Source organism: Trachypithecus francoisi, unplaced genomic scaffold (assembly GCF_009764315.1).
Source record: "Trachypithecus francoisi isolate TF-2019V2 unplaced genomic scaffold, Tfra_2.0 Lachesis_group14, whole genome shotgun sequence".
Classification (NCBI taxonomy): Eukaryota; Metazoa; Chordata; class Mammalia; order Primates; family Cercopithecidae; genus Trachypithecus; species Trachypithecus francoisi.
The window spans coordinates 47,936,239-47,951,770 of NW_022681459.1; the positions used below are offsets into that span (position 1 = coordinate 47,936,239).

General features: G+C 50.0%; 2 protein-coding genes across 3 annotated transcripts in view; one reads left to right on the top strand and one right to left on the bottom strand.

Moving 5' to 3' along the window:
* Nucleotides 1-340: 340 nt before the first annotated feature.
* On the bottom strand, nt 341-14,501 carry CUNH22orf31 (chromosome unknown C22orf31 homolog). The gene is made up of 5 exons (XM_033233953.1): nt 14,404-14,501; nt 12,774-13,051; nt 11,106-11,212; nt 1,984-2,412; nt 341-851 (listed from the first exon to the last, which is right to left on the bottom strand). The coding sequence occupies exons 1-5, from the start codon at nt 14,499-14,501 to the stop codon at nt 411-413; spliced, it is 1,353 nt and encodes a 450-aa protein (XP_033089844.1). The 3' UTR covers nt 341-410.
* KREMEN1 (kringle containing transmembrane protein 1) overlaps nt 14,368-15,532 on the top strand; it is a 71,467-nt gene continuing 70,302 nt past the window's right edge. The window contains exon 1 of one of the 2 annotated variants that reach the window (XM_033233117.1): nt 14,368-14,596. In XM_033233117.1, the coding sequence (XP_033089008.1) occupies nt 14,500-14,596 (97 nt within the window). In that variant the 5' untranslated portion in view covers nt 14,368-14,499. The remainder of the gene's footprint in view (nt 14,597-15,532) is intronic. The other variant, XM_033233118.1, reaches the window with a different exon arrangement.

Consider the following 15,532-nt stretch of genomic DNA (forward strand, 5'->3'; position numbering starts at 1 on the left):
GCTTGAGCCCAGGAAGTCGAGACTACAGTGAGCTATGATCATGCCATTGCACTCCAGCCTGGGCAACAGAGCTGTCTCAAAAGAAAGAAAAGAAAGGGAAAGAAGGAAGGAAATAGGGAACCATAGCCTGAATGTAAAACGTCTGCTTTATCTGTCAGGCCTTTTCCTACCTGGAAGACTAACAGACCCTCAAGGCCTTGGAGGAAAAAATACTCCCAGCATCTACCCCTCAAAATTACCTAATCATGCGTGGAAAGGGACCCTTGGTCTTGAGTGAATCTGGTTCTTCTTTGTTTCCCTGAGAGGGTGTCGCTAATTTGTAAAGCACTCAGATGACACGGAAGGTGCAAAGTTGTGTTTATTTTTCAGATCTCTAGCAGAGAATACCCTAATCCCATGAGTTCCTGTTCCTATTTTTTGCTCTTTAACTTGGGCCATTTATTGAGTACAGGCTCCTCGTGGACACCTGGCCACTTCCTGCCAGGGAACCGGTCCTTCTGAGCACCTTCAGAGATGGCACCCTGACTGCACAGAGCCTCCCAGAGCTTTTGTTTAATGGCCTTGCCCAACTCCAGGCTGTACCTCTTGGGGGTCCCTGAAGGATTCCACAACATTGGCTCTACCACAGCGTAGTACAGAGCCTGGTAACCCTCTGTGGGGAGACCGTGGATGGTTAGCGTGTCCTCCGACAACTGCTGTCTCTTTTGGGTTTCAGGAAGCAACACTCGGCCCTTCCAGGCTGCTGTCCTACTGTCTTGGGGTAGTGCTTGGGTGGCAGCCACATGTTCAGCATATCTGTCCTCAAGATCTTGGCGGACTGTTAGTTTTTTCTCCTTTGAACTTTCTTTACTCTAGCCAGGAAGAAAGCAGAGAAGGCAAAGCTAAAACTTGAGAGGGGAGCTCAGAATAATCATCTGGGATTTGTGTCCCAGAGTCTTGGTTACAGCAACAACCAACATTTGTCTAGCATGTTCTAGTTTACTGAATTCCTTTATGTACATACCACTGCATGTGTTCTCCATAACCCTGTGAGGTCAGCAGGAGACAGCTTTAAAGGCAAAGAAATTGGAATTGGTTTGCCCAAGGCCACACAGCTAGAAGGTTAATAACCACAGCTGTCATCTGTTGAATACCATGCAAGATGCTAATTATTTACCCTCTGCCAGGCTCTGTTCAAAAGCTTTTTGCATGTATTGACTTATTTAATCTTCATGAAGCCCTATGAGGGAAGGGCCATTATCCTCCATTTAATATGATAATATCAAGGCACAAAGAAATTAAGCCTGAGGTCGTCCTCAGTTATAGTCAGGGTTGGGATTTGAATCTTGATGGCCTAGCTCCAGGGTACGCTGAGCTCTGCTGGCCAACGTGGGGTAACAGACCTGGACTCCAATCAGGCCTTCGTAGGTGAAGTTCTCCATGTGGACGCTCACAATCCAAATCTATAGCCAACTACTGGTTGTGTGTGTGTGTGTGTGTGTGTGTGCTATTTATAGTATAAATGATAAATAGCATGACCCCACAATCAGGGGCATTCTTCCACTCTATCATGCTACACCTCCTCCCCACATTTTGTCTTCAACTTTAGGATTTCCTTCACTTGGTAGTGATCTTTTTTTTTTTTGAGACAGGGTCTTGCTCTGTTGCCCAATCAGGAATGCAGTAGTGCAATCATGGCTCACTGCAGCCTCAACCTCCTGGGCTCAAGTAATCCTCCCTCCTTAACCTCCCAAGTAGCTGGGATCACAGGCATGTGCCATCATGCCTGGCTTTTTTTTTTTGGTAGAGATGAGGTCTCCCTATGTTGCCCAGGCTGGTCTTGAACTCTCTGAGCTCAAGCGATCCTCCCTGCTTGGCCTCCCAAAGTGCTGAGATTACAGGTGGCAGCCGCACGCCACATAATCTCAACCGTTAGTGTTCTCTGGCTTTATCTTTTCCCTCCCCTCGCCTGTCACATTTTCCCCACCACTGGTCCTCGTCTACCTCTCTAATGCCTCCCACAGGCCTCCTGTGCCCTGCTGGCGGCTTGCTCTTGGAACTGATGGAGTTTCTTTTCCTGGCCTGCTGGGTGGCTTTCATCACTGAATCGTCCTTGTGCTTTAATCTCTTCGAGAGTTTCGCTTCTCCACGCTTGCGTGGTGCTGGGCAGCACTTACTCTTCAGTTGCCGCCTGCGTACAAGCTTAACCAGGGAGAAGGAATTGGCAATTAATGGGTTCCTTACAACTTCCCAAGAAGAAGTGGTAGCTGGTGCTGTGGCGTTAATGTTCTGCTTTGCACACGTTCTGGCCATCCAGATGTTGGTGAGAGCCGGTGAGTCCACATAGCAGTCCTGAAGCCTGGTATTTAATAAGATGGACTGTCGGAGTCCATAGATAGGGATGTTGGGGTCTTGTCTCACATTGATTGGGTGCTAGAATTATAAGAGGGAGAAATGAATTTTAAAAGGACCGTTCTTCAGCAGAGTATAAAAGATCTACTTTGAAGGCAAAATGTTAACATCTTTTTATAGGCCATTCCTTCCACCCAGTTGTTAGAATTTTACTATATGTCCTCTCCTGCTCACTAAAGCCTTTTATACCAAGTAGGGAAGAGATAGTAACTCCACAAGGTTACAGTAATATTCAGGCTCTCAAAGAACATAGCATGCTGGGGCAGGAAGTCAGGGGTCAGGGAGGGTTCACAAGGAATTGAAGATAATTCCTGCTTGCTGGAAAATATGGAAGGCAGGGTCACTCAAGACTTCATATGCGCTGTAGACACTTAACCATGCTGCAACACAGACATGACAGCCAGTAAATTCTGCCAAACCCTGAATATGCTTTATACTTTCTTTTTTGTGGTGGGGGGGTGCGGGTACAGAGTTTAGCTCTTGTTGCCTAGGCTGGAGTGCAATGGCGCGATCTCGGCTCACCGCAACCTCTGCCTCCCGGGTTCAAGTGATTCTCCTGCCTCAGCCTCCCAAGTAGCTGGGATTACAGGTATGCACCACCACGCCCAGCTAATTTTGTATTTTTAGTAGAGACGGGGTTTCTCCATGTTGGTCAGGCTAGTCTCGAACTCATGACCTCAGATGATTGGCCTGCCTCAGCCTCCCAAAGTGCTGGGATTACAAGCGTAATCCACCATGCCTGGCTGAATACACTTCCTAACCAAAGGCCATGCACCAAGAAGAGCTCATTCACAGGGAAATCAATATCCTCTGGGGACCATAAAAGCAATATGAAAACATTAATGCTGCCGGCCTCCATTTCCTGGGGCCAACTAAGAGCAACAGAACAATTTGGATAGATCAGAGTCACATATTTAAAGAGACCTGGCTTTCTTAGAAATGTCATCTATAGAAATAAAATCACCTTACCATATTTCAGTTGCCTTAAATTTTATTTTCACTAGCTTAGTAGGGGGAAGAAATATGTATTTTCTCTTTCCCTTTTCTCTCTCTCTGTTTTTTTTTTTGTTTGTTTGTTTGTTTTGTTTTAATATTTCTAGTCACCTGTCTTTCTCTGCCTCAGTCACGTATGGGCAAATTGCTATTTGTTTAGATTTGGGCTTAATGCCGGCAGCTTTGAGCCATTATCTCTAGTATTTGTGATGTCACTTTGGTTTGTGATGTGGGTGTGGGTGGGTGTTAACATCATCAGACTTTATAGTTAAATTATGTGGGAAGAAGTTCTATATGGTTTTGCTTCTAGCCTCAGAAACTTCTGAAGTCCTCATTTCCCCCAAAATGGCTTGGATGAATTTTGAAGATCTTCATGTTCTTAAGAAGTATGTTTTGCAGGAAATATAGTCAAATGTGCAGACCAGATTTGGGGATACAGGTAGTGAGATGCATCCCTACATGTGCAAAAGCGCCCTCCTTCGTGTACATAAAGGAGGCACTGTTAAGTTCTCAGAATAGCTGCCAAGGTTAGGGACCAGAAATGAAAGAACACGTTCCTGCAGCCCTGGGCACCTTTCCCTGCGTGTCTCTCCCAGGAAGACTACATGGTTTCTGGAATGTGGTTTTATTTTACATCCCATGGCAAATGCAGTAATTAGAGCTGTTAGCAGTGTCAAGGGCTTGAAACGAGAACAAAGCCGCCTCTTCCTGGGAACTCTTGGGCAATGCCTCACTCCTTATCAGGTGCTCGTCCTGTTGGTGGGTTTGATTTTTTTATTTGTAAAATGCCTCGGGAGCCTCCCTCCTGAGGGGGAGGAGAGTGAAATGATGGAAAAACAGAGTATGAATCTGGCAGGGGCTCCTGGAATCGCATGTGTTGCCTGTTGGAGTTTTTAAGTGTTGTCCCTGGAGTGAATCAAAGCCTGCAGGCGGACCGCACCACAGGCTGTGGTGGAACCACCTCCAGGCCTATGGCAGCTGGACCCACAGACACTTAGGAGGACAATGGTTTCCTTTCAGTAGCGAGCCCTGGCCTCACCTCCTAAGAGCTGGGTCGGTTTTAGAGCAGGGCTTTGGAAAGGGTTTGTCTTTGGGAAGAGTTTGCGAATGTCTGGAGACTGGGCAGGCAAGCATCTTTGCAAAGCTGGTCAATCTTGGAAAAATGGCACGGGGCTCCTGGGCTACCTGGAAATTACCATCTGTCTTTACTCTGCAAAGCAGGGACAGGAGGGAAATGTCAAGAAAAAAAAAATGGCATAATAGGAATAGGTCATCTGTTTCTCTTTTCTCCTTCCCCATCTTGAGTTTGGCTTTCCTGCACCTCATCTTTCCAGACACTCATCTGTTAGATTTACTTTGCTAGCTCTTTTGCTCAATGACTCTGCTAGGTCTTTTACTCACTCTGTCCGCAGGCTGGAGTGCAGTGGCGTGATCTCAGCTCACTGCAACCTCCGCCTCCTGGGGTTCAAGCAATTCTCGTCCTCAGCCACCCAAGAAGCTGGGATTACAGGCGCGTACCACCAAGCCCAGCGAATTTTTGTATTTTTAGTAGAGATGAGTTTTCACCATGTTGGCCCGGCTGTTCTCAAACTCCTGGCCTCAAGTGATCCACCCACCTTGGCCTCTCAAAGTGCTGGGATTACAGGCGTGAGCCTGTGCCCAGCCTCAGTCTCCTTCTTCCAGCACAGAGCTGTTCACATGGGCAGTACTTGATACATACTCTTCAAGTTCAATCAAATTCTGCCTTCTTTGCCTTCATTGTAACTCACTTCAATTGACTATGCCACAACAGGTAACCCTCTCAGCCTTCCTTAAAACTAACCCAGGGTACCTTGGTCTAACCTATTTCTCCTGTGTCAATAAAACTAATATTTATTGAATCCTTCCTGAAGGCCAGGCACTGTTCTAGCCACTTTATTAGCATCATGTCATGAAATGCTACCAATAGTCCTATGAATTTGAGTACTGTTCCCTGTTTTACAGATAAAGAAACTGAGGCACAAGTTGCTCAATTATCATGCCCCAAGTAACCAACAAAGGCTGAACCCAACCCAACCAAAGTCTACAATGCCCTTGTTTTTTTTTTTTTTTTTTGAGATGGAGTTTCATTCTTGTTGCCCAGGCGGCTGGAGTGCAGTGGCATGGTCTTGGCTCACTGCAACCTCCATCTCCCGGGTTCAAGGGATTCTCCTGCCTCAGCCTTCCAAGTAGCTGGGATTACAAGCACGCACACCATGCCTGTCTAATTTTTGTATTTTTAGTAGAGATGGGGTTTCACCATGTTGGCCAGGCTAGTCTCAAACTCCTGATCTCAGGTGATCCACCCACCTTGGCCTCCCACAGTGCTGGGATTACAGGAATGAATCACCACACCCAGCCCTACTGTCCTTGTTCTTAAACGCTCACAGTTATCACCGTGATGCCTGGCCTCGCTGTTAGTCAGCCTATCCATCTACCATACCCAGGCCCAGTTCTAGTCCTGTCCTTGTCATGAGACTTTCTCTAGGCTCATGAGAGAGTCTGCCTGTGTTGGCATCCCAGATCCATCTTTCATTAGGCAAGTGAATTCATACCCGTGAACCTTAATTTCCTCAGCTGTGAAATGGGCCTAGTCATAGTGCCTACCTAAGGATTATTGTGAGGGTGAAGTGGGACAATGCATCTGAAGTACTTAGCATGGCTCCTGGTGTATAGTAAGCACTCAATAAATATTTGCTTTTTTGTATTTTTGTTTCTGTTTTGAGACAGGGTCTCAGTCTGTCACCTAGGCTGGAGTGCAGTGGTGTGATCATGGCTCATGGGAGTGTCTACCTCCTGGGCTCAAGCAGTCCTCCCACTTTGGCTTCCCAAGTAGCTGGGATCACAGGCTTGTGCCACCATGCCCAGCTAATTTTTTTTTTTTTTTTTTTTTTTTGTAGAGATGAGGTCTCCCTATGTTGCTCAGCTTAGTCTGGAACTCCTGGGCTCAAGTGATCCTCCCAAAGTGCTGGGACTACAGCTGTGAACCAACACACCCATCCCATGTGAACGTTATTATTTATTTATTTATTTTGAGACAGAGTCTCAATCTGTCACCCAGGCTGGAGTGCAGTGGCACATTTCTCAGCTCACTGCAACCTCTGCCTCCCAGGTTCAAGCAATTCTCCTGCCTTAGCCTCCCGAGTAGCTGGGATTACAGGTGCCCGCCACCAGGCCCGGCTAATTTTTATATTTTTAGCATAGACGAGGTTTCACCACGTTGGCCAGGCTGGTCTCGAACTCCTGACCTCGTGATCTACCCGCCTTCACCTCCCAAAGTGCTGGGATTTCAGGCATAAGCCACCGGGGTGCCTGACCATGTGAATGTTATTAATATTATGGTCCATTTACTCATCTGACCATTTCTTGAGCTCCTGTTGCCCATGGTCTAAGTGATGTAATGCAACATTTGATATGATCTTCGTCTCAGGTCATTCATGTGCATCAATCTGGTTTATGGCCAGGTGTGGTGGTTCCCACCTATAATCCCAGCACTTTGGGAGGCTCAGGCAGAAGGATCACTTGAATCCAGGAGTTCAAGATGAGCTTGGGCAACAAAGCAAGACCCCATCTCTACAAAAAAGAAAAAGAACAAAGAAAAATAATCTAGTGTATGAGGTCAAGCGATGAGCCTCTTGGAAGTAGGGAATGTTTCTGATCTGACTAGGGTATCAGACTTTCATGATCCGTCTTCATTATGTATTTGTCACATTGATTGACCTCACAGAAGTGTTGAATGTAGAGAAGCTACATCCCCTGGTTATGGGAGTGGTTCAGAATATTCTATGCTTTGTTACACGGAAAGGGAAGCAGGTAGCTGAAGATAAGATAAGGAAGCGGTTAGTCTTTAGCAGAGATTGTCCCATCAAAGGTTGTTTAGAATTATAAAGTCAGGATAGAATGACTATTTGGTCCAGGGTACTGAAACCATGGCAAGAGTTTCCATCATGGGTGCCAGCACTTGATCCGGGGAACTCGGGGTTAAAGCGGTAGGGCTTCCAAGTTGCTGAAAGACCTCTTCCTTAGTTTGATTCTCCCATGAAGGTTTTTTATTCTGCTGAGCTCAGTCTCACTAACCTTTATTTTCCACCCATCATTTGGAGCTGTGCTTCCTGACATATCTAAACCACCGCTTCTATTTGCAAACACATCTGTCCTTCTTTGATGTTTAGCCAAACTTTCCTCACAGTATTTTTAGCTCCTATAATCTTCCTTCTTCCTTTTTTTTTTTTTGTCTTTCCTTTACTACTACCTTTCTTCTTTTTAGCTTCTCCTAGCTCTTATTCTCCTTCTGGTGGATCAGCTAATAAAGAAGAAATTGAGTCAATTTCTATTAATTCTTGTCTTCCGCCTCTATGGCCCTGCCCCACCCACGCAATTCTAGTGGAATTTAGTTGTTTTTAATTTCCTCAGATGTTTTTGTTTTAACACCCAAGCAGTAAATTTCCATACCCATGTGGGAACATATCTGAGGTTCATGATGCAGAAGAGAAACACTTTGGATGGGAAAGAATTGGAAAAGATTCCTGAACTATGATGCAAACTCCGAGGACCAATGATTTGGACCACATGTGCTGAATATGCTCCAATCGTGGGCCAAGTATGCGAAATAATGGTGTCCTGTCTGCCTTCCCACCAGTTCTCACCTGACTCCCGCAGATGTCCCACGCTTCTTTCTTCCCTCCCTCCCTCCCTTCCTTCCTTCTTTCCTTCCTTCCTTCCTTTCCCCTTTTCTTTACTTTTTTTTGACATGGAGTCTCGCTCTGCTGCCCAGGCTGGAGTGCAGTGGCACAATCTTGGCTCACTGCAACCTCTGCCTCCTGGGTTCAAGCAATTCTCCTGCCTCAGCCTTCCGAGTAGCTGGAATTACAGGCACTCACCACCATGCCCGGCTAATTTTTGTACTTTTAGTAGAGACGGGGGTTTCATCATATTGGCCAGGCTGGTCTCGAACTCCTGACCTCAGGTGATCCACCCGCCTCAGCCTCCCAAAGTGCTGGGATTACAAGCGTGAGCCACCGCACCCTGCCAGTGCCTCCTCATTGCTAACCCAAACCCTACTGTGAGGCTTCAGATGTGCCCACCTGGATGCTCCACAGACACCTCTAACTCATTATGTTCAAGACCAGATTCTTTCTCTTCCTTCACCCCCATCAGAACAAGCAAATGACTGCCTCTCTTGAATTTCCCATCACTAGTTGTCTGAGCCAGAATCCTGGGAGACTCAGTAATGATACAGTGCAGACTCAAGCCTGAGACTGAAGGAAAATCGGGAATACAGATCTTATCTTCATTTAAAGTTGAGATAGTCTGTTCATAATGGATTTTTTTGCATTCATTTAGATGTTAAAAATTATTTTAAAATACTGCATTAAATACTATTTATTAAATATATTATTCTATGTATAAAATATCTATTAAATGATGTTTATCTTGATTACCGGATTTTTTTTATTGTGTTTTCCAAAAATCCTCTTAAACTCTGTGCCTGAGGCACATACCTCACTTGCTTCATTCCAATCCCAGCTCTGTCCACTCAGCATTTGGTGACAGAACCCTATTATTTTATTTTTTATTAATTATTATTATTAATTTTCTTTTCTTTTCTTTTCTTTTTTTTTTGAGACGGACTCTCACATTGTCGCCCAGGCTAGAGTGCAGTGACATGATCTCGGCTCACTACAACTTCCACCACCAGGGTTCAAGCGATTCTCCTGTGTTAGCTTCCCAAGTAGCTGGGATTACAGGCACGAGCCACCAGTCCCGGCTATTTTTTGTATTTTTAGCAGAAATGGGGTTTTGCCATATTGGCCAGGCTGGACTCGAACTCCTGACCTCAGGAGTTCGATCTGGCAGATCAGGTGATCTGCCAGCATCAGACTCCCAAAGCAATGAGATTACAAGCATGAGCCACTGCGCCCAGCCTATTACTATTAATTTTAGAGACAGGCTGGATTGCAGTGGCTCTATCCTAGTTCACTGTAACCTCAAACTACTGGATTCAAGAGATCCTCCCACCTCAGCTTCCCAAAGTGCTGGGATTACAAGCGTGAGCCACTACACCTGGCTTAATGACAGCACAAGGAAGCATTAGATACAGTAGCAAGCACCTGTAGCCCCAGCTACCAAGTCTGAGGCAAGAGGATTGCCGGAGCCCAGGAATTCAAGGCTGTAGTGTACCATGACTGTGAATAATCACTGCACTCCAACCTGGGCCATATATCAAACCCTGTCCTTTTTTTTTTTTTTTTTTGAGACAGAGTCTCACTCTTGCCTGGGTTGGAGGACAGTGGCACTATACATGCTCACTACAACTTCTGCCTCCCGGGTTCAAGCGATTCTCCTGCCTCAGCATCCCAAGTACTTGAGACCTCAGGTGCCTGCCACTACGCCCAGCTAGTTTTTGTATTTTTGTAGAGATAGGGTTTTACTATGTTGATCAGGCTGGGATTACAGGCACATGCTCCCACACCTGGCTAATTTTTATATATATAAAAAATATATATGTATATATATAAAATATATATATGTATATATAATATATATGTGTATATATATATAATATATATATTTTTTGGTACAGATGGGGTTTCACCATGTTGGCCAAGCTGGTCTTGAACTCCTAACCTCAAGTGATCCACCTGCCTCGGCCTCCAAAAGTGCTGTGATTACAGGCATGAGCCACCACGCCTGGTCCCAAGACCCTGTCTTTAAAACAAAAAAGACAAGTAGGTGGCTCAGCCTGGTGTTTTTTTTTTTTTTTTTTGAGACGGAGTCTTGGTCTGTCGCCTGGGCTGGAGTGCAGTGACGTGATCTCAGCTCACTGCAACCTCTGCCTCCTGGGTTCAAGCGATTCTCCAGCCTCAGCCTCCCAAGTACCTGAGACTACAGGTGCCCACCACTATGCCCAGCTAGTTTTTGTATTTTTGTAGAGATGGGATTTCACTATGTTGATCAGGCTGGTCTTGAGCTCCTGACCTTGTGATCCACCTGCCTCGGCCTCCCAAAGTGCTGGGATACAGGTATGAGCCACCGCACCTGGCCCAGCCTGGTACTTATGAGGGTAAGACTAGGATTCCACTGCCTGGGTTCAAAGCCCAGCTCTACCACGATGTCACCTTTGGGCAAGTCATTTAATCTCTCTTTGTACTGGGGTGGGTGTGGGCTGGTAAGAATGCCTCCCTCACAAGGCTACTGGGAGGATTTTGTGAAATGCAACCATGGACACCCTGCACAGCCTTAGTCGAGTCCGCAGTAAACGTTTGCTATTGCTGTCATTATAATCCTGCCCCCTCCTCCAGGGCCCTCTCCATAAAAAGACTGTCCTTTGAGTGGAAATCATCCCAACTGGAGTTTCAAAGACACTTGAATGACCAAAACTCCAACATCATAGATCTCCTGGCTTCTTGACCAATCCTGCTGCCCTTGGAGGAAGAAAGGGGCCTGACTTGCACAGTGCAAACAGACAAACGGACACCAACATCTTTCTGGAGGCCCAAGAGCTGCATTCAGCATCCTCACTCTTTCCATGAAATAAAGCTGCTAAACACCCCAGGCATGTAAAGCACTGAAATGAGTATCCCGGGTTGCTCTCCGCCAGAAGCCAGGACCACATAGTGGAGCAAAAGACCTTGAGCTGTTAAGCGCCATGACCTAGACACGCCGGGCTGTATTTTTAGCCTCTTGTGCACTGTTTCCATCACCTGTGCTGGGCTTTCAGCTGGAAAAGAGAAGGTGGGAGTGGAGAAGGCTAGAGGGATGTTTCTTACTGCAGCCAGTGCCAGGAGGAGCTTGCCAGGATTTCCGAGTCCTGTTGTACAACAGGGCCATTTTCATGGGTGTGCAACTGGTATATCAACATAGGCTGCCTTGCTTCTTGCTTGGAAGGGCCTCATACATGCTTTATCTTTTTATCTTCTGCTGTCACTGTCTTGAAATTCTTTTTTTTTTTTTTTTTTTTTGAGATGGAGTCTTGCTGTGTGGCTCAGGCTGGACTGCAGTGGCACGATCTTGGCTCACCGCAACCTCCACCTCCCAGGTTCAAGCAATTCTCCTGTCTCAGCTTCCTGAGTAGCTGGGATTACAGGCGCCCACCACCATGCCCAGATACAATTTTTGTATTTTTAGTAGAGATGGGGTTTCACCAGGTTGGCCAGGCTGGTCTCAAACTTCTGATCTCAGGTGATCCACCTGCCTTGGCTTTCCTAAATGCTGGGATTACAGGTGTGACCCACGGCGCCTGGCCTGTCTTGAAATTCTTAATAAGTTTGGACAAAGGACATACGTTTTCATTTCTCACTGTGCCATGCCAATTATATGGCTGGTCCTAAGTAGTGCACATGACAGAGAGGGCCAACTGGAGGAGGGGCTGCTGCCAGCCCAGGAGGGGTGCCTTCCCGCAGCAGGCAGGACAGACCAAAGCCACTATCACAATGCATGGCTGCCCAGACTTGGTCAAATAAACCTTGTTTCCAACCTCCTGGGTGCCCTTCCTATTTTCTCCTCTGAAACCTGAATGAGATGTCGAAAGAACCTTGGAAACTGTAGAGAACTGTGTCCTGCTTTGCTAAAGTCTTTCTCTGGCATCCTGTTTAAAGTAGCCCAAAGGTTAGCTGGGTGTGATGGCGTGCCTCTGTAGTCCCAGCTACCCAGGAGGCTGAAGCGGGAGGATCATTGGAGCCTAAGAATTGGAGGCTGCAGTGATCCATGATCTTATCACTGCACTCCAGTGTGGGCGACAGAGGGAGGCCCTGTCTCCAGAAAAAGAAAAAGAAAAAAAAATCCACAGAGCCTTCGGTTAACATAATTTTCTTGTCTTTGTATTACTTTTTGTTCTCTGGAATTTGCGTGTTTTCAGATTGACTAGAATGTAAGTTCCAAGAGGAAGGTTTGGTCTTGGTGGCTGTGTCCTCAGCCCTCAGCAAGTTCCTCGCTGAATATTTGCTGAACGAAAGAAAGTTCGACTTTATTGTTTGCTTTGGGCTGAGGGCTTCACCTGCATCTTCTCATTTCATTCTCTTCAAAGGCACTGCTGTCTGGGAGTGCACAGAAGTCCCAGAATAAGGGTTCTCAGATCCGGTGGAGAAGGTGGGAAGGGCCCAAAATTGTGGAAAAGGGGAAAGCTGGGCAAAAGTGGGGATCACCGGTGGCAGGAGGTGGGGGGCTCCCCAGGACCGAGGCTGGCTGGGTGAGGGGATGATGGGTGCCCCTAAGCTCCAATAAGAAGCTCAGAGGATCCTTGAACTCGGGAATGACACATGAAAACAATAACTGAACAAGATTCTTCTTGCTACAGCGCTGAGTAGTGTGGGTGGAGAGGGACAGAGATTGAGAGGCCTCGTGGGAGGTAGCTGCGCCCTTCGGGCCCGGACCTGAGAGCAGCCGTGGGTGGGGAAAGGAGTTTGGGGGGACGCGGGCTCTGGGAGTGGGTGAGGGGGCTGCGCCCGGGGGTTGAGGGGGCCCAGGGGCCAGTGTACCTAAGGCGGGCCTGTCCCGCCCAGCCGCGCTCTGGGTGCGGCGAGTCTGTACACTGGGGCAGATGTTCCCGCCGCCGCGCCGGGCGCAGGTCTGCACTTGCAAGCCCGGGACCAGGGACTTGAAAGCTGCCGGCGCGCCGCCCAGACCTGCCCCGCCGGGCGTCACCGCTGCGCTTTAGGCGGGAGCTGTAGGAAAATCCCCTCCGCCTTGGGGGAGGGCGGGGGAGGAGGACGGCCCACGACCGACCCCGGGTGAGGCAGGGGAAGACCTTGCCGGGATCAGCGGGGAGGAGGGCAAAGGGCCTACCACGCGGGGGCCAAGCAAGCCGCGCGCTCTCTGATGCCTAACATCCCAGGCTGTAGGACAAGCAGCGCTATCCCATCCATTTCTGGTCGTTGCGTTGGGCGTTTTACTTGCTTCTGTCTCATCGAATCCTCTGAAGGCCTTTTATTATTCCTATTCTGCAAACGGCTGAGCCTCAGACACATCAGGAAACTTGTCCTAGTTGAAATTGGCTATGTGATAAGATACGGAACCAGGGGGTCAGTATGTGGCTGCAAACTTGGGGTGGAGAAAGGAATTCAACATTTGCTGAGCTCCTAGTGTGCGTGCGTAAAAGCTTCCATGCTTTCGTTTTGTTTTGTTTTTTGAGACAGGGTCTTGCTCTGTCACCCAGGCTGGAGTGTAGTGGTGCGAACAAGGCTTACTGCAACCCCGACCTTCCGGGCTCAAGCGATCCTCCTGCCTCAGTCTCCTGAGTAGCTGGGACCACTGATTTATTTATTTTTTCCTGTAGAGATGGGGTCTCGCTGCTTTGCCCAGGTTGGTCTCGAACTCCTGGGCTCAAGCGATTCTTCCGTCTCGGCCTCCTCCCAAAGTGCTGGGATCCCAGGATTTGTTAGCCACAGCGCCCAGCTCTAGGCGTTCTTATTTAGTGCAACTGCTCTGGGGAGTAGTAGCTATTATCACCTCCATTTAACAGATGAGGAAATTGAGGTAAGAGCTATTTTTCCTTTAAACGTGTCCAAAGTCTTACAGGTGACCAAGAGGGATGTGAACTCTCCAAAGCATTCTTTTTTTAACCATTACGATGAGCTAAGCAAGGGAAAACAGTTTGCAAACTGCTGTCGTAATTATTACCGCTGTAGCTGAGCTCGCGTGTGGGTCACGACCCGAGTGAGGGTGGAGGAGGGGTCACTGGGAGCCCGGCCTATTTCAGCCCAGCCAAACCGCTTGGTAACTTGGAGGCCGGGCCGAGGTCCCGCCCCTCACCTGCTGATCCCACCCCTGAATGGGACAAACAGAGGGCCCTGAGGGGCGGGCCCAGGTGAGGGGAGGGATGGGCGGGGCCTGATGCGTGAGTGGCAGGAGAAGCACGCGGCCGGGGCGGGGCGTGCGCGCGCGGTAGGCTCCGCCCCCCCGGGCCTCTCTGTGGATCCAGGCGGGCCCCAGGCTGCAGGGGCGGTGGCGGCGCTGAGGGGGGCGGGCCGGGGCGGGGCGGCCGGGCAGCCGGGGCGGGGCTACACGCTGGCCCCGCGTCCTGCTCCCATGGCCGCCCCCGGCTCCCCGCGCTGCCCCCTTTCCCCCGGGCCGCGCCCCGGGGCCCCGCACTGACGGCCCATGGCGCCGCCCGCCGCCCGCCTCGCCCTGCTCTCCGCCGCGGCGCTCACGCTGGCGGCCCGGCCCGCGCCCAGCCCCGGCTTCGGCCCCGGACCCGGTGAGTGTGAGCGACCCCCGCCGCCCGCCCTGAGCGGAGCGCACTCGAGGGGCGACAAGGGCCGGCCGGCCTGAGGGCCCCATCCCTCCCGCCTCGGGACCTTTCGGGCCCCTTCCCCGGGCCCCTCGGCGACGCCCCTCAGGCTGGGACGGTCCCTCCCTGCGACCTGGGCTCCCCCCAGGCCCGTCATCGACGCCCCCGGGCCCGGTACTGTCCCCCGGCTGCAGGACCCGGTGCTCCTCAGCGACGCCCCTCAGCCCAGGACGCCCCCTTCGCCTTGAGACCTCCAAGGCGCTCCGCGACGCCCCCCGGGCTGGGACATCTCCTCCGTCTTGGGATCCGGGACCCGCTGCTCGAGTCCCTCAGCCACCCCAACCAGGCTGGGACGCCCCCTCTCCCCGGTACCTCCTGGGATCCCATCCCAAGTCCCCAGCGACTCCCCCCCGGGCCGGGGCGACCCCTGCTCCCCTGTATGTACCTCCTGGGATCTCGTCCCAAAATCCCCAGCGACTCCCCCCAGGCCAGGACGCCCCCTGCTTCCCGGTACTTCCTGGGATCCCGTCCCCAAGTCCCCAGCGACCCCTCCCGGGCCGGGACGACCCCTGCTCCCCAGTGCCTCCTGGGATCCCGCCCCAAGTCCTTCATCGACGCACCTTGCACTGGGACGGCTCCCCTGCTACAAGAGGCTACATCCCTCTCTGCAAGACCCTCAGCGACATCCCTCCCCCGGGCCAAGGTCCCCTCCCTGAGCCTCACTACGACGCCCCCGCGTCCCCCAGTCCTCTCCTCCCTCCTACACGGTGGAACCCGGCGCCTCCCCACACAGAGCAGAGCGGAGGCGGGAGGAGCCGGCGCTCAGCCCCTTTTCACGAGTCCTCGGCTGCACCCGCTTGGCGGACATTGTAACTTCTGCCTCGCGAGGAACGGGATGGACTT

What these genes read in the sequence shown, in the direction of transcription:
- CUNH22orf31 (XM_033233953.1), bottom strand. Translation starts at nt 14,501, where the DNA reads ATGGGCCGTCAGTGCGGGGCCCCGGGGCGCGGCCCGGGGGAAAGGGGG. An exon ending in CCACCCACGGCTGCTCTCAG is followed by an intron (nt 11,213 to 12,773) that starts GTCCGGGCCCGA and finishes GTTGTACAACAG; the next exon opens with GACTCGGAAATCCTGGCAAG. An exon ending in CAGCTGAAAGCCCAGCACAG is followed by an intron (nt 2,413 to 11,105) that starts GTGATGGAAACA and finishes TTATAATTCTAG; the next exon opens with CACCCAATCAATGTGAGACA.